Source organism: Humulus lupulus, chromosome 2, assembly GCF_963169125.1.
Source record: "Humulus lupulus chromosome 2, drHumLupu1.1, whole genome shotgun sequence".
Classification (NCBI taxonomy): Eukaryota; Viridiplantae; Streptophyta; class Magnoliopsida; order Rosales; family Cannabaceae; genus Humulus; species Humulus lupulus.
The window spans coordinates 284,748,043-284,768,250 of NC_084794.1; the positions used below are offsets into that span (position 1 = coordinate 284,748,043).

At 33.7% G+C, this 20,208-nt stretch overlaps 4 protein-coding genes across 4 annotated transcripts; 2 read left to right on the top strand and 2 right to left on the bottom strand.

Annotated features, from left to right (window-relative positions):
- The first annotated feature begins 8,282 nt into the window (after nt 1-8,282).
- Nucleotides 8,283-9,102, top strand: LOC133819595 (stress-response A/B barrel domain-containing protein HS1). Its single transcript, XM_062252878.1, has 2 exons — nt 8,283-8,483; nt 8,725-9,102. The coding sequence occupies exons 1-2, from the start codon at nt 8,344-8,346 to the stop codon at nt 8,912-8,914; spliced, it is 330 nt and encodes a 109-aa protein (XP_062108862.1). The 5' UTR covers nt 8,283-8,343; the 3' UTR covers nt 8,915-9,102.
- Nucleotides 9,103-11,697: 2,595 nt separating this feature from the next.
- On the top strand, nt 11,698-14,071 carry LOC133819599 (uncharacterized). The gene is made up of 5 exons (XM_062252881.1): nt 11,698-11,814; nt 12,455-12,541; nt 12,675-12,802; nt 12,892-13,074; nt 13,344-14,071. Exons 1-5 carry the CDS (start codon nt 11,778-11,780, stop codon nt 13,704-13,706), a joined length of 798 nt encoding a protein of 265 aa, XP_062108865.1. The 5' UTR covers nt 11,698-11,777; the 3' UTR covers nt 13,707-14,071.
- A 174-nt stretch (nt 14,072-14,245) lies between these two features.
- LOC133819596 (dihydrolipoyl dehydrogenase, mitochondrial) lies at nt 14,246-16,582 on the bottom strand. Its single transcript, XM_062252879.1, has 2 exons — nt 16,210-16,582; nt 14,246-15,744 (listed from the first exon to the last, which is right to left on the bottom strand). The coding sequence occupies exons 1-2, from the start codon at nt 16,489-16,491 to the stop codon at nt 14,494-14,496; spliced, it is 1,533 nt and encodes a 510-aa protein (XP_062108863.1). The 5' UTR covers nt 16,492-16,582; the 3' UTR covers nt 14,246-14,493.
- A 581-nt stretch (nt 16,583-17,163) lies between these two features.
- LOC133819597 (probable protein phosphatase 2C 2) lies at nt 17,164-19,645 on the bottom strand. Its single transcript, XM_062252880.1, has 2 exons — nt 19,319-19,645; nt 17,164-18,570 (listed from the first exon to the last, which is right to left on the bottom strand). Exons 1-2 carry the CDS (start codon nt 19,478-19,480, stop codon nt 17,578-17,580), a joined length of 1,155 nt encoding a protein of 384 aa, XP_062108864.1. The 5' UTR covers nt 19,481-19,645; the 3' UTR covers nt 17,164-17,577.
- Between the last annotated feature and the right edge of the window lie 563 nt (nt 19,646-20,208).

Sequence of the window (20,208 nt, forward strand, 5' to 3'; positions counted from 1 at the left end):
CCCTTTAATTCCCAGTAATGCGCTAATCATTAAAATCACTCCGAGACTCACCCCGAGCCTCGAACTTAAACCTGTTATGACCAGACCGAACACTTGCATTTCATGATCGTCTCATGCCGAAAGGCTCGAACAAATCCACATATAGTGTGGTACCATCCAAAACTCACCCACATGCACGAAAATACACAATTACGCCCTCAACGAGCCAAATTACCAAAATGCCCTTATAATTATAAATACACCAATATGCATGCATTTATCATCATATTATAATATAATTCACATAAACATGCATATGATCACTAAACAACATAATAAATCAATTATGGCCCTCCCGGCCTCCTAATCAAGGTCCTAACCCTTATTAGGAAATTCGGGGCATTACAGTTACCTTGATGATTGTATATATACAGGGTCTTTACATGTACACCTTTTTGTTTACATTCTTTTATAACTTTCATAGGTTGTTATTGAGCTATATCGAACATTATCGAACTAATATCAAGCTATATCGAACTGTTATTGAACTAATATCGAGCCATATTGAACCATTATCGAACTACTATCGAGTTATATCGAACTGTTATCGAGCTTCAATCGAGCAATATCATTTTCATATCCATTATATAGCTGTTATCAAACTAATATCGAGCCATATCGAACCATTATCGAACTACTATCGAGTTACATCGAGCTATTATCAAACCATTATCGAGCTACGATTTGAAGTCATTTTAGAAGCTAACATACATATTATCGAGTTCATATCGAGTTTACATCAAGCTTAACATAACTTTTAAGAAAAATCAAATAAAAAATAAGGGAAAACAAGCTAGGTTATTAATACAACAAGTCCAAATGGGAAAAAAGAGTTTATAGCCTAGCTTTGCATGTAGCCCTATTGTGGCCAAGACCACCACACATGCTACACTTGCGCTCTTTGCGAATGATTTTGCCACTCGATGGGTAGCGGTTTGTCTTCCTTCTTCCCACCTTATTCTTCTTCGGTCGACCAACTGGTTGTTTTTCAACGGGAACCACAACTTGCATTTTCTCTATGTTCTCGGGAACTTCCTAATCATCCTCGTTGCCGGTTGGGTAAATTGTTTCTTTGTAAGACCCCCTCCACATCTCCGTAGTGGAATATGGTGAACATAGTGAGTAAATGTTGACACCACGCAGGATGGTCGCAGCCACACCATGAACACAAGGGTAACCCATTATTTGAAACTGGGCACAAGAGCATGATTTGGTCATCAAATTTACCTCACCATCACCTTTTGGGTCTACCACATGAAATTCAAATTGTCCAAGAGGATGGACTTTCAAGTACCTTGCATCATCTGCAATGCCTGAGACATATTTCTCATATATTGTTGCTAATTTGGATGTGCACTTCTCTACCTCCTCACAAAGTGCAACAAACCATGAATAAATTGTGAAACGAATGTGTACGCCCGGAGTATCAGCACGTACCTTGTTGAGGCAGCTCAGGAGAAGCGAACGAATAAAGAGCCATAACCGAGGTGCCACGTATTCACCTATCATCCAGAGAAATTTGGTATGATCTCCTAAATAGATAGCTCGAGCTGGCAGATCGTTAAGTTGTTTATCACTTGGAAACATTGTCAACATGGCATCAAAAAACACGAGCTAGTACTACATTAAGCTCGTGGTACATCAGAGCCCTAACATATCCCAGGATCTTTATAAAGTCAACCAAGCAATATAAACGTGCATATAACAGACATCACGTGTCTGTTTTATTCCCGAATTCCCGGATACGCAATAAAAACGTGCGTGATCAGACATCCCACACCTAATTTAGGCCATGCGGCCCATTATCCATTTTTACCTACTGATTAGACCACACTTCAGTGTAAGGTTTAGACATTAATCATCAATGTAACAGAGATGACGTGAGGGATAAAGAGATCACGGGATGACCCCAATGCCTACTCAGAAATCATTCTCCTATAAATACCAAGACCCTGGGTAGTGCAAAGGGTTGGATTCTTCTTGTAATGAAAATACTCTGTAAGAAATAGCAAGGATAGATCAATAATATTTACTCGTGGACTAGGTGGATTTTAACCTCCAAACCACATAAAAAAGGAGTGACCATCTTTCATTGCAATTACAGGACGAACGCAATTGGATAAATGTAGTTATTCGCATGCAATGCAACAGCACACAACATGTGGCCACCGTACCTTGACTTCAAGAAAGTGTCGTCCACACATATAACAGGACGAAATGATGTAAATCCCCTTCTACAAACTCCGAGTGAGAAGAAATAGTAAAGAAAGCGACCATCATCTGTGACAAAATCAGTTATTGTACCTGGATTCTTTTGCTGCAACATGTACAAGTAAGAAGGTAACTTGGAGTATGATTCTTCAGGTGTCCCCCTAACATAACCGAGTGCCTTCTCTCTGCATCTCCAAGCCTTCATATAACTCATATCGATCCCAAAATTATTCTTCATATTCTCCTTTATGTTGTTGGCTGGGTAGCTAGTTCCATCAGTAGCATATTTGTTCCTGATAAGGTGCCCAATGACAGAAGGTGCTGCTTGACGGTGGTCTTTTTGTCGCAATTCTAGTGAGCAAGTATGTACACTATTATAAACAATGATCTCAAACATCTCCGATCGCGCTACATTTTTCCCTCTTATTCTCCAACCACAATCAGGATCCTTGCAGGTGATATACAACACATCAGTACCAGACTTCTTAACCATAAACTCAAAATTATTCTTCATTGCGAAGAGAGCCGCTTTGGTTTTCAATTCCATCTTGTTCTCAAAGTCTTCCCAAGATGTAATTCTCCCAACTATACACCGAATGAGGGTGATTCAGAACGACTAGAAGCCATGATATCTTCTTTTGTAAACATGGGAGCACTCCATTTTCTATGATCTTCTATTGAACATATTGGAACGTTCCCTGTATAGTTATATTCTGTTCCACCAGGACGACTAGAGCTGGTGCCAGGTGTTCGACGTCCTTGACTTGGTGGGTTCGCCCATGTAATATGACGTATTGGCTCTTCTTGTGCTTGTTCTACTTGCAAATGTTCATCTATTGGATCGTCATTCATGGAATTGTCTCCTAAGTCCTCGTTATGTTCAGCTACTGGATCGTCATTCACATAGGGGTTGTACTCATACTGGTTGTCCCTCATGTCACCAATAGGACATCCTAAAGTATTGGTTGCTCCCTCAGGTTCGGGAGTGGAATATGGATCTGCAATGACAATCTTTTTAATAGGACTGACACACAAGGCCAACCTTTCTTTAGATGTTACTCCTAAGAATGCACAGACACCAAGATCACTTTCAACATGAACGGATGTAAACGGTTGGTCGCCGCATGTGTAAGGAACCTCCAATTTCAACCCATACATTTGTTTATCAACTTTAAGTTCCTTGTGCAATATGTCAAGAAGTTGCAAGTACGTTACAGTATCCTCCATCGGTATCACCATGCATTGAGGGTCCTTGAAAATCCACTTATTCCCTTGTAATTCCCAAACACCATTGTAGGATACAAAAACGTAGACAATGGAACCTGTGTTGGAAAAAAAACATTGAAATTTTCAAGAAAACTGTCATTTTTTTAGAAATTAATGAAAAAAGAACATTATCAAGCTTTATCGAGCTATCATCGAACGTTATTGAGTTACCATCGAGCCCATAATCGAGCTCTTATTGAGTTAGTATCGAGCTACCATTTCATAAACCGAACATAAAACCTAACCAAAACCTTCATCAAACCCTATCGAGCACATATCGAGAAAACAACTACACTAAATATTCTAGGGTCCAATCGAACCCTTATCGAGTTGTCATCGAGCACAATCGAGCAACAAAACCTAAAACTATCGAGCTATAATCGAACTATATCGAGCAGCATCGAGCTCATAAAAGACCTTCTTCTACATACCATCGAGCTCCTATCGAATAGTTATCGAGCTCCTATCAAGCAAAAAAGTTGCAGAAAACCCAGAAAAACATAGATTGTGGAATCTCACTAAAAAACCCAAAAAACACACCAATATAGGCTCAGATTTGTTCAAAATAGCAAAAAAAAAAATGTAGACAAATAATACCCAACACATAAAATGAACAATTTTATTACCCATGGTTTTTCTCCTCAAAAAACACTCAAAATTGATGTTGTCTTTAATATTGGCGACTTCACAGAGACAATGGAGATGACTTACAACGATTTCGACATGAAAATCATACAAACCTGTAGGCTTTAGGGAGGATTTCGTGATAATGAAAAAGAGAGAGAAGAGAGAGGAAGAGAAGATTTTAGGATTTGAAGATACAATGGAGAATGTATTTTGGGTATGAGATGAATGTTTAGCATCAAATTGAAAAAATTATTAGTGTTAGGATTTTTTGGTAATATTAGAAATCATTAAGTATTATTAGTGAAATTTCCCTATATTTATATACATAATACATATGTTAAAGATACTAGTGTATTAATTGATGGTGGGAATTGGGAAATAGGGAGGAGTATTCAAGGGAGAAATCATAAACATGAGATGAAAGTCGGTGTGAAGCCAACTGCTACTATTGTTGTAAGTAGTCTCATATTTTAATTGTATATATATTTTTATTAATTCTAATTAATCTCATTATTACTTTGCGGGTACACTCAATATTATACTCCCTAAAAAAATAACTAGCTAACACAATTCCTACCGTGCATGCATATAATTGATTTATGTATATATATACATATATATATATATATAAAAACGATTACAGTGCATCATTTTTTTTTTCAACACCGGTGCATTTTTTTTCTATTTCGATACATGAATAGTTATAATCCAATTTTTTTTTTATATAATAGTGTATATTATAGCTATCTAGAACATCCTACAAATTTTCAAGAAATTCTGAATAAATTATAGTACTGAAACAAAGTCTAAACTGTCTGTTGCACGCGTACCTGTTTTTTTATGTACGCATGTAAAATTTGACAGTTTGAACTCTGTTTTCGGCTTCATAAACTATTTAAAATTTCTTGAAAATTTGCAAGATATTCTAAATACCTACAATGTACACTGTTATATAAAAAAAGTTGGAGATTATATCTATCCAGGTGCCGAAATAAAAAAAAAAATTGGAATTGCAAAAAAATAGAATGCATCGTAATCGCTCTTTATATATATATATTGAAATCATTTGTGGTAAGTAATAATATCCTTCATCATCAATCATCATCTTAATGCACAATATGCACAGTGCAATTTATTTCCTCTCAATCAAGTTCTTCAGGAGCCCCTCCTCAAGACCAATCTTTTGTTCTCGGATATGCATATATTATTCATTACTACAGCGAAAAATAAGTTACAATTATGTTTTTTTTTTAAGTAAGTAGAATTTTATTTATTAGTTAAGAGTAATGATATGTGTATTAAAATTATACACTAAAATATTACAATAATTAACGTAATAGTTTCATTTAACCAATCAAATTTATTTCAGACATAACCCACTATTTTAAAAAATAATACCATATATAAATCGTGTGTTTATTTTTATTTTTCGCATTTTTTATTACCATCTTGATAATTTAATCGGACAATTCTTAGAATTACTTCCACATATTCATCGGTTGTACAAACAAGTTAAAGTAACTTCCCGCAAATTATTTAAGTTATGATTGTTTAATCACTTGGTAATTATAAAAATTAGAATTTCAATATAAATTATTTTTTTCTCTAAATTTTTATTGCCTCATAGCCCTCAAAGCCTTTACTAGTTCCGCGCTAATTTCAACAATGTCTCTCAAAGTCAACCAAACAATAAAATATTATTTTGGTTACCATTTTTATAACTTAAAATTGAAGAGCACATGGGTTGTTATTATTGAATTATGAATGGGCAGAAAAGGGGATACCCTGTTTGAACATAAGATCTCATTAATTCCGTCCAACAATGCATCCAACTCATCTTCATCTTCAAAGAGAGAAAGATATCCACTCCAACTCCATCACCATATCAAGATCTGCACTTTAATCGATGCTGGATTTCACTGCATGTTCGTTATTTCTGATCCTTCGTCTTCCTAATATATTTATCTACGTTATTTAAATATTATATTTTTAAACATATTTTATTAATTAAAATAAAATAAAATAATTAAAAAATAAATATACTAAATAAGAGGGAAAACTTATAAATAAAAATAATAACATTATATAAAGAATATGTAAATGTAAATATTAATTAATTAAAATTTATATATAACTACTATAAATATATGTATAAAAGAGCTGATAGAAGATGTTTTTGTAAGTTTTAGCTAAATATTATAGAAAAATTGTATTACAAAATACATCACAAAAACATAATTTTTTATAATTTACCTCAAATTTTTATATTAAACTATATATTAGCTTTTCTATTTTTTCTCTATATCATTTAAATCTTATGTTTTTTGAAAATATTTTATTCATCTTAAGAAATAAAATAATTAAATATAATAATATTACACTCATATATATACAAAAATTTATAAAAAATAATAAAATAGTTATAGCTTGATGAATAGTATTTCATTACATATAGAGGAATATTATTCGTTTAAGTAAAAAAATATAAATTTACATCACTCATTAGAAGACTATTTAACTATTTTTTCTATATATTATAAAGAATAAAATATTTTACCTCTCTTCTGTTAAAAGTGATCTTATACAATAGTTTGCCCCACCAATAATAATACATGAGGAATAATATATATATATATATATATATATATTTGGGTAAATAGCAATTCGGGTCACAAGTTTTATCACTTGTATTGCTTAGGTGTCAAATTTTTATTTTGTAGCAATTAGATCCATAATTTATAGGGTAAAATAGGATTTAACAAAAAAAAAAAAAAAAACATAGCATCCATTTTTTTTTTTCTCTTTAAGACATTCTTAATTAATTATTATCAAATATACTATTTTTGTAATTGACTTAAATATTCTCTTTAAATATTAAGTAATAATAATACAAAAATTTACATGCTTTAAATTTTAGAAGCATTAAATTTATTAAGGATTCTTCTTTTAATAATATCATTTTTTTTCTCATTACACACATTTCTATTTAAACTCCCTATAAATTGTTAAAAATTCTTTCCACCTCAATTAATTAATTAATTTGGTTATAAATTGGTGCTACATTTTTTTTTGGTTAAAAATCTAATTTTATCCTTATAAATTAAGTTTTATTTAATAAAATATAACATTTGAGACATATGTGAGCCAAAATATAAAGATTGTAGATCTAATTGCTATAAAAAAAAAATTTGGACTTAAGTGATACAAACCGTAAAACTTGGAGACCCCAAGTACTATTTACCTTATATTTTTCCAATCAAATTTAGCTTTTGTTAATAAAATTGACTAAATTTTAGAAATTTGTGTTTTTAATAGTATAACTTTGATATTACATGTAGAGTTTTAATTATTTATTTTCAAATAAATTTTGTTAAGGAGGTAAAGTTTTATAAATAATGGAATTATATTGAGGTGAAAGTGAGTGTCATCTTACTACCATATTTATGTCATATTAACTGTTTATGACCCGTTTATTAAAATTGTCATCCTGATATATGTCAAGAATTAATTTATCAATATAATAAGTCTTTTGATTGAATTTTACAAAATAATTCTAACAAATAAGCTAAATTAGCCGATGAAGTTGTGTTTCTCATTTTATTATTATGAAAATAATTAAAAAAAACTTTTGTAAAAATATTCATTTAGTATAAAAAAGAGCCTATCGGTGGGACTCTTTTGTATTTCCAACCAGTGAATAATTTTTGGCGTGATTTTTTTATGATCGTGTATATTGTAGTTATTTAGAGCATCTTGCAAATTTTCAGAAAATTCCAAATAATTTACAGTACCGAAAACTAGGTTCAAATATATTATTTTTCACGTGCATTACAAAATTAGTCACGCGTGCAACAACCTGTTTCAGTACTGTAAATTATTCAGAATTTTTTTAAAATTTGCAGAATGTTCTAAATAACTATAATATACTTGATCATAAAAGAAAAATTGCGCCGAAAACTATTCCCGATTGAGAACCCAAAAAAGCCCACCAACAAACTCTTTTTGAAACCTTTCCATTTATTTATTTTTTTTAATACAGAAACCTTTCCATTTATAATAGTATTTTTTTAGAATTACTATTCTGTACTATTGGGTAATTAAAAAAATATGACATTTGACTTAGATGGATTCCATTCCCAGCTCCCACCTACCTCTATTTATTTTGAGAGAGGAGAGACAGAGAGAGAGAGAGTTGCGGCAATGGAAGAAGCAAAGGGAGTGGTAAAGCATGTATTGCTAGCAAAGTTCAAAGAGGGAATCCCAGATGACCAGATCGAACAACTTATCAAGGGCTATGCCAATCTCGTCAATCTGATTCCACCCATGAAATCCTTCCACTGGTTTGTGCTTTTCGATTCTACCCACTCTTTCTTATAATGCCATTTTCAGTTCCAAATAAACCCACAATGATCAATTTTGCTAAAGAGGCTAGAAAATGATATTCTTTTCATCATCCGAATCAAAATGTTAATTTTTATAGCATATTCTTGCTCTAAATCGATGTAATCACTTAAAAGATTGAAACTTTTTCAATGCCCACATACCAAATCATCTCATATAGTCTGGGTCTGTGTTTGACAGGGGAAAAGATGTGAGCTTTGAGAACCTGCATCAGGGGTTCACTCACATATTTGAGTCAACCTTTGAGACCACAGAGGGTGTTGCTGAGTATGTAGCTCATCCAGCCCATGTCGAATTTGCAAATGTGTTCCTTTCAGTCTTAGACAAAGTTGTCGTTTTTGACTACAAACCCACCACAGTTCTTCCCTAAAAATCTCTGGTGGATGGCTTGATGATGATGATGATGATGTTGCTCTAATACTTTTGATTTTTCAATAATGGAAAGTGAATGTTATCTTGGTGCCTTTTTGTATTTCCGGTTGATATGAATGCCATTTGAGTTGTGCTTCCTTCTCTTGATTTAATTTTACTAAATAAAATCCAATTTTCTTCGTATAATGTCCAATTAAATGTTCTTACATTTTCTTGATGGTAGATAGGCCTAATGCTTCTTCCTGATTTTCCCAAGTTCTTTGGAGAAGAAGATAAGATATGCATATCTTTACCAGTGGTTTTTGATTGATTATTAGCCACTTCCAAAAGGGTATTATATATATTTATATTAGAATAGTACAGAGCATCACTACATCCAAAATCTATATTTAAAGATAAGGAGATATAAATGAGTTGACTTATACATAGTGATTTTGTTGATTTAAGTTCTAAGGATGAGTGCCCTTTTTACACCACTAGATCTTGAATCAGAGATGTGTTTTTGATGCTGTTGTCTGAAAACTAGAGAAAAACTTATAAAGGTGCAATTAGGCAGAGAAGAGGCCTGTACAAGAAGATAAGAAGCTTGTTAAAGTTGATTGAAACTCTGTACAAGAGCATTCTGGAGAGCTTCTCTAAAAAGTGAGAATTCTATAGGGCTGTCACATACAATGTTTTTAGGCCATTCTGATCCGTTTCAATTATACTCAGATCAAATCTAATTAACATGTCTCAAATCCGATCTAATTATCCATTGGATTTTATTATTTTTATCTATTGGATGTGTACCCTTGTTTATGTATTTGATCGGATTGGATACAGCCAATATTTTTAAGCATTTATTTAACTTAATTTTTTCAAAAAATCATAATATTATAAATAGAAAGACTAATTTATTTAAAATCATACACCACTATACAAATACAACATAAATTATAAGCATAATCCTAAATATATATATATATATATATATGAAAAATACATATACAATTAGATCACTTCGGTTTTATTGAATTTTTGTATATATCATCAAACAATCGATCAAATTCAATTTGAATTTTCAAAATCCGATATGATCCAATTTGGATATTCAAAGTCCGATTCGATCTAATCCAATCATAATTGGATATCCAATTTTTGGTAGTTGGTTATAATTAGATTGATCAGCTATAATTAGATTGGATGATTTCTGCACACTCCTAGAATTATCTATAATTATAGAGAAAATTGTTAAAATTACCATTCAATAATTCCTTTAAATTAATTATCTAAAATGAAGTTTTTTTTATATTTATTATTTTCTTTTCTATATTTGTAGATTTTTAAGACCTACTTTAAATATTTTTTTTCAATTTTTTTATTCACTTTCCTTTCTTTCTAAATCTAATTTTATTAGTTTTTATTATTTTAGTTAATAAAAATGTTTAAGGATTTATTATTTAAATAATGTAAAGAAATATATAAATAAGTTATGTAATTTGTTTGATGTAAAATATATAAAATGAGATTTTAGTGATATATTTAGATAGAATTGGTAAATTTTCATAGCAATTTTATTGGGAAACGCCAAAACTCAACAAAGATCACAAAAATGACGTAAGAGGGATTCAGCTGCAGATCTTGATGAAATAAATTAGGAGCAAAATTTACTAACCCATTTGTCCATCGAGTTAACCAATTCGACTACTTGAAAGGAAAAATAAGATCTATTTTTTTTATAATATATGTGTTTATTGATATTTAAAAATTAAAATAGCAATATCTCAAAAAAAAAAAAAAAAATTAAACGACAATAATCATATTATAAAATAAACCATAAGTTATCTACAACTTCTCTTTTTGAAATAATTATTTATTTTTGTTTCATTTATTAATATTTTTCAAATGAAAAGTGAAGCAATTTTTTTTTAAACTAAATTTAGTCAACTCATCCAATCTGCTCAGTTGGGTTGTTTCATTTATTAATGTGTTGTGAAAGTGTTATTTATTTATTTTATTTTATTTTTGACATTGGGATTCGAACTGTACAAGTGTTATTGAGAATATTATTTTCTAAAAAATCAGATTATTTTCTTTATAGAGAATCGTATGGTTGGAGTAACTTTTTTCTTAAATGGAAATATCTTTTTTTTTTTGTCAAAAACTTAAAATAATATTACTTAAGTTCCCTTCTCAAAAACAAAAGTTTAAATATATAAATTGTGTTTGGTAAAATTTTTATTTAAAATTTTTTTAAATACAAAAATGTAAATATTAATTTTTTTTTGTTTCTTTATTTTAAAAAAATAAAAATACGTTTGATAATTATTATTTTTTATTTTTAAAAATAAAAAATAATAAATGTGTCTGATAACTTTTATTTTTAATTTTTGTTTAGTAATATAAAATGTGGTGTCGATTCGAAAAATAGAAGAAAAAAAATTAAAAGTTGAAAATGGTTTAAAAAAATTTTGAAATTGAATTTTTTATTTAATAAATTTTGTTTAAAATTTAAATAAATAAAAATAAAATTAACAAATACTATTTTATGTTTAATTGTCAAAATTTTAATTAATTAAATAAAAAATTATTTTTTTTAATGATTACCAAACAGCATATTTTTACATTAATTTAAAATAAAAATCGTTTTACAATTTTTTAAAAAAGTTAGTTGGCTGACAAATATTTCTATTAAAATCATTTTTATACTGTCATTTAAAATAGCTACGTTAGGTTTGTGAGATTTACGACGCCGTTTTAGATATGAGAGGAAATTTTGGGCCTCATAGGGTCCATTCAAGGTCGGTTTGAACTCAGCCTTTTCTTCTTTAATACCCAAAAGCAGGAACACTTGGAAGCTTTCCGTACTTTCGTCTGCTTCAATGGCCACCTCCAATGGAGTCGATGCTTCAGCTTTAGGTACCCATTTCTCTTCAATAACTTATTTTTCTTCCTTCTTTATTTCCTTCTGATAATTAAGTTGTGATGCCTTTGAATATGGTTGTTTGTTTCCTGGGAAAATTGTGGAAATCAGTGGGTTATGTATTTGCTTCATCTCCTTAGTTCTATGGCTTAGAAATAAAAGTTAAGGAAATCTCACCAAATAAACCTTTGTTGTTCCTCTAAAAACCCAGTCTAAGTCAAGCTCTGTCTTTTTTTTATTGGTCTTGATATGTAGGTGATTATCTTGCTACATTACCCAGTTCATGGGACAACGAATTGTTTCTAGATATCAAGCTCAGTTGTTTAGTTTTGATCCTTATCGTGTTCCTATATACCTGAGTTTTTGTGCTGTTTGTTAGAACAAAACTAAGCCAAAATCTCTTGTGCATTACAGAACAATGCTTATTACCTTTTTTTTTTAAAGAGAAAAAAGAAGAAGGTTTTTGGCGTCTATGGATCATTTATGGGTGCTCTTTGATACAAGGAAAAATTTAGATTCTTTTGCTATGTCATTATGCAGTGCTAGACTTATCAGCTAGTCAGACTTCGTGTGCAGGGTGATTCTGTGTTTGTTGACATAAAATGATTAATTTAAGTTTTAACTCTTGTGATTTAGGTACTTCTAGTGAAGAGCATGGAAAATCAATTGAGCACGTTGATGCGGCGCCTACTCCAAGCACAGAGACAAACTCTAGAGAAATTGGTAAGAATATAGGATCATTTAGTATCAGATTGCTTGTGATTCCCATTATTTTTATGCTATAGAAGCTATATCTGTAAGTATCAGCAAAATGAATGGGACTGGAAAAGTAATGATTTTATTTTCCTCATCGTAGCGAAAAATGCTCGGGTTGATGCTATGTGGGAGCAAATGCATAAGGGACTCTCTAATAAGGAAATGAAAGATTTGTTAAAGAGGCCTTGTAAAAAAACTGTGAAAACAACTTCACAGAAGTCAGCAACTGTAAGGACTTTTACTTCTTTCCATCAATAATGGCAGTGTCGGGATTACTTAAAAGGTGGTTTCGTTTAATCTTTATTATTGCTTCCTAGAATTGGAAGACTTTTCTTGGCCTGTCACCAAAGGGGACAGTTTCCCCCAAGCAAGATGTGCCAAAGAAAGAACCTAGCACCACCGACAACAGCTCTAGTGACGATGCCAAGAGGATTGCGGCTGCTGCTCTTGCAGCAGTTAAGGATAATGCAGCTTCTGCATCAGGCAAGGGAAAAGTTGAGGTAAGGACATCAACATAGATCTATTGATTATTTAACTTGTTTTGGTGTTCCCTATATTAGTATGCATGTAGCCCAGCCATTGACTTCTAGCCAATATTGGAATATGCCACTGTGAACTTATAACATGCATCATTATCATGAGCTGCTTGCATTCTTTGAAAACCATGGTTAAACTGTTATTATCCAGTTTTAAATGTGTGTCTTTTGCATGTTTTGTTGATTTTGTGAAGAATGTGATTGTCATGCTCTGTGTTTCTATCCCTTTACAGATTATGGAGGTTCGAGACTTTGCAGGTCAAGATATCGAAGTTAAGAAGCTTGTTGATGCTGACTCAAAGGAGGCGTTGGAAAAGACCAAAGTTAGTGCACCTTCTGCTGTTGATGCTGTCCTCGAGCAAATTAAGAAGAAACAAAAACTGAGCGTGCTGGACAAGACTAAAATGGATTGGGGAGAGTTCAAAGAAGAAAATAAAGGATTGGAAGATGAATTGGACGCTTATAAGAAGAGTTCTAATCAGTATCTGGATAGAGTTTCATTCTTGCAGCGAACAGATTACAGGGAGTTCGAGCGGGAAAGAGATGCACGATTGGCTGTGCAAGCCAAGAGAAAGCCAGATATGAGGGAGGACTGAAGAGCCATAACTGCATGGTATTTTGACTTCGCTCACTATTTCCATTTGGAAAGCTTGATTTTCTTGAAGGCAAATATTATGCATTTTCATGAGGTGTGTAGTTTAAGGTGTTTCCAACAGATTAGAGGATCCTCAGTCTAAGCGAAGAGAGGAGAGAAGAGAAGAGGCGTAATTGTACAAACGCACATTATTTATGTCCTTTAAATTGGTTGGTCGTTTGTTCCTTGTGAACAAAGATCAGACATTAATTGCTACCTCATGAATGAAAATACGGTTCCATTCACTTTTGGCGTATATCTTCATATATATTTTTTGTATGGAAGGAATCTAATAATACATTACCACCCCTCTACTACTCTCTATTAGTCCTTTTTTTTTTTGGTAATTCTTAGCTTATTTATTTATTTAAATTTGATGGATTATAGTGGGTCTTTATTAATAGATAATTGATGCCTATATGACCAAGATTTCAATGTATAAAAATAAATAAGGTAATTGCGGTTCCTGATGCAGTAATAAACTATGCACAGACCAATTAGTAGAGCTCAACATACTCTTCTCTTATGTTGTTATTAACATTCGGATGAAAAACAGCATACAAAGTTATTTCGTCATCTTGGCCCCAGGGGAAATTAACAAAACAAATTTGTATTCAAGCACTTGAACTTGATCTGGCAGCTATAATAACAGGAGAAATAAACTTGAAGATGGAAAGTTTTGGCAAGTCACTTCCAAAATTCCAGAACAAAAATCACAAGAATAAAGAAGTAATTGCTTTCTCTAAGATCTACATGTGAATGGGTTTGTCATAGGTAGCCATGGCTGCCTCCTTCAATGCCTCACTCATTGTCGGGTGTGCATGGCAAACACGAGCAATGTCTTCACTAGATGCATCGTACTGCAAGGCTATTGCTGCTTCATGAATGAGCTCTCCAGCATTTGGGGCCATTATGTGAACTCCCAAAATCTTGTCAGTTTCCTTCTCAGCCAAAACCTTCACGAGTCCTTCAGCATCATCAATTGCTTTGGCCCTGCTGTTAGCTAGGAAGGGGAATTTTCCAACACGGTATTCAACACCAAGTGCCTTCACCTGCTCCTCGGTCTTTCCCACCGATGCAACCTCGGGATGAGTGTAAACGACACCAGGGACCTTGTCGTAGTCCACATGACCAACCTTACCAGCAATGAACTCTACACAAGCAACTCCATCCTCCTCTGCCTTGTGGGCTAACATTGGCCCTGGAATGACATCCCCAATAGCAAACACACCAGGCACATTCGTTGCAAATCGCTCATTAACTAGAATTCTTCCTCCCTTGTCAGTTTCAACTCCTATCTTGTCCAGACCAAGACCAGATGTGAATGGGGTTCTACCAGCAGATACAAGAACAACATCAGCATCAAGAGTGGTCTGTTCACCCCCAGCTGCTGGTTCAAGTGTCAGCTTCACACCACCACTAGAAGTGTCAACTCCAACAACCTTAGTGTTAAGCTTAAATTTCATCCCTTGCTTCTCAAGGGAACGCTGAAATTGTTTGCGAATTTCTCCATCCATGGAGGGGACAATTTCTGAGGCGAACTCAACAACAGTTATCTCAGAGCCAAGTCGGCCCCATACAGAACCCATCTCCAGGCCAATGTATCCAGCTCCAATGACAACAAGTTTCTTGGGGATTTCTTTCAAAGCCAAAGCTCCAGTTGATGAGACAATTCTCTCCTCATCAATAGTAATGCCAGGTAAAGACTTTACATCAGAACCAGTAGCAACAATAATATTCTTTCCTTTGACAATGGTATTCCCACCATCTATGGTGTCTACAGAAACTTCCGAGGGGGAGATTAATTTACCATACCCTTTGACATAGGTCACCTTATTCTTCTTGAATAAGCCTTCAATACCTCGGGTGAGGTTAGAAACAGCTTTATCCTTCTGACCCATCATGGCAGGTAAATCAACTTCAACAGAAGCAATCTTCACTCCATGGTTAGCAAAAGAATGCAGAGCTTCATGGTACATATGGGAGGAATGAAGAAGTGCCTAAAATAAGAAAAGAACCAACAAATTTAAAAAAATATAATTTTTTTTCCCATCACAACTCAAATATCATTGCAAAAACAAAAAAAAAAACATCTATTTATGAACTATAAGCTCAATTTTTATTTTGTTTTACCATCTTCTCCCTCCATTTCGTTACATGAAGCATTAAGATATTTAAGCGAACCTTTTCCATTTCAAATACATACCATTTAGTTATACCAACATCAGAAATCCTCATTCATGTTGTGTACACAAAAATTCAATCTACATCACACTCAAAACTATTTTCGTTTTTTTTTCTTTCAAAAGTTTCACGATTTTCCTCCAACACTAGATTAATAACAAAACCTAATGAAATACAATTGACATAATGAGCAAATGTTAAAACGATGATGAATTAGGAGAAAAATTAACAAATATTACCCGGAAAAAAAAAAGAGTAGAGCGAGCAATAAAAGCAAATACCTTTGAGGGTATGCAGCCAACGTTAAGGCAAGTACCTCCGAGAGTCCCACGCTTCTCGATGCAGGTGGTCTTGAGTCCAAGCTGAGCGGCCTTGATTGCGGCCACGTAACCGCCAGGACCACCGCCGATGACCACTACATCGCTCTCATCAGATCCCGAAGAGGCAAAACCCCTGGAGAAGGAGGTAAGAGAAAGCGAGTACCTGAGAGCTTCGGAGGTCTGGTTGGAGAAGGTTCTAGAGAGGAGGTAACCCTTTCTTCTTGCCAAGCTTGCCAAAGCCATTTTTTTTTTCTTGAAGATTGTTCGATCAAGTTCTTCCTCCGCTTTACTCTTTTTTCTTTTTTCTCAGTGGGTATTGTCTGCGACTATTTTGATTTCTAGACCACACCACACCAGTAATCTGGTGTGCTTTGGTACAGGGTATTTTCCTGGTCCTCCACTCGGTTGTTACAACCTGGACAATTGACTTTTGTAAGATGTGATCAGAGCCGTTGGATGAGAATATTTATGTAATTGATTAGGTTTGGTATAATCTCACCTTCCATATATTGACTTTGGAAATGCTAGGAAACCAAACCACACCAAAGCAATCCAATTTTCCTTTTGTTTTTATGGGATTTATGATTTAATTTAAACCGTTGATTAGAGAATATAACAGGTTGTATATGGCAACTTTCAAACATTAAGCACAAGATTACAGCAAAAACAATTGTACATTTTTTATTCTCCCCCACCAAAATAGATAATATATATTTTTTGTATTATCAGAATCCAAGAAAATGGTAGCCTTACACACACTACCATTCCCTTGTTTGGTGTTAGGAGCATTTGTACCCAAGATAACGATGATAAGGTTATTGTCTCTAGCTAAATTCAGTCCAATCAGGAGATAACTGACATACACACAAACAGGTGCTACTTTGAACCAAATAAACCCAATCCATAAAAATGAAATTGAAGAACAATGGAAATTCAATAATATTGATACCAATATGGTAATATACACCCGCAACGAAACCAAACTCTCAGAAGTAGAAATCTTACAAGAAAAATTTATAATGTAACAGAAATGGTGGGACCACAAGGTCAAGGCCATGGCCATGCCCATGAAAATCCAATCTGCTAATGAAAAGAATCAGTTTCCAACAGGTTAACATACTCAACAGTCTAAATTATACCCAACACTTTAGATTGGAGAAGCCTAGATTTTTATTCTACTCTCTACTCAAAACTGATGACCGTTTTTTCTTGCATCATCTGAAACGGCCACAAACAGACAGATATAATTCCTCGTAGAAAGAATATCTGTAATAACAAAAATATGTATTCACACACATTCAATTGGCTCCTAATTTTTTAGCTTGACATTTAATTGCCTTCTAGCAGGCTTTTCAACCTTCTTCTGGCATCGTCAGAAAGATTGCAGGGTCTAAACCTTGGTCGTCGAGGAGCTGGCTCATATACTCGAGAGGGAGAAGAAAAGCAGATGACTATGGCGGTGAGATTATCTGATGTGTTTAGTAGTAATGCTTCTCTGACGAGATCCCTAGCACACTGCTCTGGATCATCGTGTCTCCTCAGCCCGCGTCGGACAAGACTAACTGCGGATTGGCTCGACATAACATCCCAAATTCCATCGCAGCCAATGATCAAAAATTCATCATCTTCTGTTAACATGATCTGTTGAACATCAGGCTCCGCAATGAGTGGAGATGATGAGCCAAGTGGGGATTTCATGTCCCAGTCCCCTAAAGCTCTTGTAACTGATAGGTAACCATTAAGATAACCATCATCAATATAACCACCCAACTCTTCAATTCGTTTGCGTTCGGGCAAGTAGGAAGGCTTATGATCTTGAGACATCTCAACTGCCTTTCCATTCTTACAAAGTACTGCTCGACAGTCACCTGCATTTGCAACTAGCAAGTGGCATCCAAGTAGCAAGGCAGTCAATGCTGTGGTTCCACACGAATTGTTAACACTACTCTCTTCAGCCAACGCAAGGTCTGCAAGCAAAAATGCTTTCCTATGAGAATTTTCCAAATCGCTTAAGAAAACATCATCGATGTCTGTCGTCTGTGGCAACTCAGAATCTTCGAAAAATAATCTCATAGCATTCCTCTTGATGTATGCAGCTGCTTCAGGACCTCCATGTCCGTCAAACACTGCATAAAAAGCACTTGGCATTGGACAACGAAAAGATCCCAGGTGGCCAGATAGATCATCAATTCGGATGTGTTCATCATCCATGGAATCTCTTGGTCCAATGTCAGCATGACTACCTGAACGAATATTTGGAACAAACTTGACTATAGAAGTCTCAACAACATCGCCTTGAATAGCGTCCGAGCAACTAGCAACCTAATGAAACAGCCCAAAGTAAGTTATGTTATATCTCAGGTGTATCAAAATCCGTCCATCCAGTTTCATAAATAAGAAAAAATTAAACAAATAAACAAAAACTTCTACAGTATAACAAGAAATCAAATTTTGTTGTGGTATATCTCCAATTTATTAATTAAGAACCAATTTTCCCCCTGTCCTCAAGACCCTGTAATCTATTATAGTAATTTATCAAGTATAAAAAAGTTCTTCCTTGACTTCCATGTATAGAAATACCAATGGAAGGAAATATACATTAAAAAAAAATCTAATTATAGATCAAAAAGATAAAAAAAACCTGTAAAGTATCTTCCAGCCCCTAAACGTAAACCTAGCATTACTAAGACATATTTCCAAAATCTGATCATGCACGTAGAAATCAAGGGGTAAAGGATCAAATCACAAAGTAAACATGGAAAGCGTGTACAGTTCATACCAATTCAAATCTTATCACTTATTCGAAATATAATCCCGAAGTTAACGAAAACTTCTTTTTTTCCAAAAGGAATAGTAAACCATCATCACCGCCTAAAGAAATCAAAACCCAAGACCCACTTATTGCTCTCCACCGAAATCTAATTCTAAGAGACACCCAAGTGAATTTTTCAAAAAATCTACGAACTCTAAACTACAAAATCTCAGCAAGAAAAACATTTTCAAATCAAGAAAAAAAAACATAAAAATCGGGAGAGAAGAAGAAAAAGAGGAAAAAAAAAAAAAGACCTACCGATTCCAAGGTAGCGACATCAGAAGCCGGTGGCGGAGAGGAGGACAATTCAGCGAGTTCTTGCTCAGGAACACGCAGATGGTACTTGTCGAGCACCGGGATGCTGCTGGTCTGGGGGCATATGATCTCCGCCTCCACCACCATATTTTGCATAACCATCATCTCCAAACTCGAAAAATACTTGCAAAATCAAAATTAGGGTTTCTCAGATTCAAATAAAAAAAATTAGGGTTTTCTTAGTTTTTTTTTTTTTGTTGTTGGTTTCTCGGGCTCGCTCGCTCGCTCTGAATTTAACGGAACAATAATATCGCACGATTTTTATTTAGTGCGCGAAAATGAAAAGGCCGACCCATTATATATGGTGGAAACGGGATACTTTGGGGGCGCGTGGTGATCACCGACTGTAGCAGGTCATACTGCTCTAATATACCGCCACGTGTCTTGAGTTAGCGTGCCGGGCACGTGACCATCGTCGCACCTTAGCACAAAATTACGAATATACCCTCTAGTGCTTGTTTCTGCGGCTAGAGAATACTAGGTGTTTGATGAAAGTTCCGATCCGAGTAAGAAAAAAAATTAAAATAAAATTCCTTTCCGATGGATTGCTTGTTAGATACGCAAGTGATGGAATTAAAGAGAACCGACATGGTAAGCTTTGTGCTTGAGCTTGACGCATATGATGATTTACCACCAAAAGAGAGAATTGAATTTGTGACTGTGATTGAGACAAATAATATTTAATTTCAGAGATAAGGATTAAGCAAGAAGGACTTTTTTTTTTTTTTTTTTTTTTTTAAAATTTAACTGTGGTGGAAGAAGCAATTGCATCCCCTTTTCCAACACTTTTTTTTTTTTTTTTTTTTTTTTCTGGTTTTGGGTTTTTTTAAATC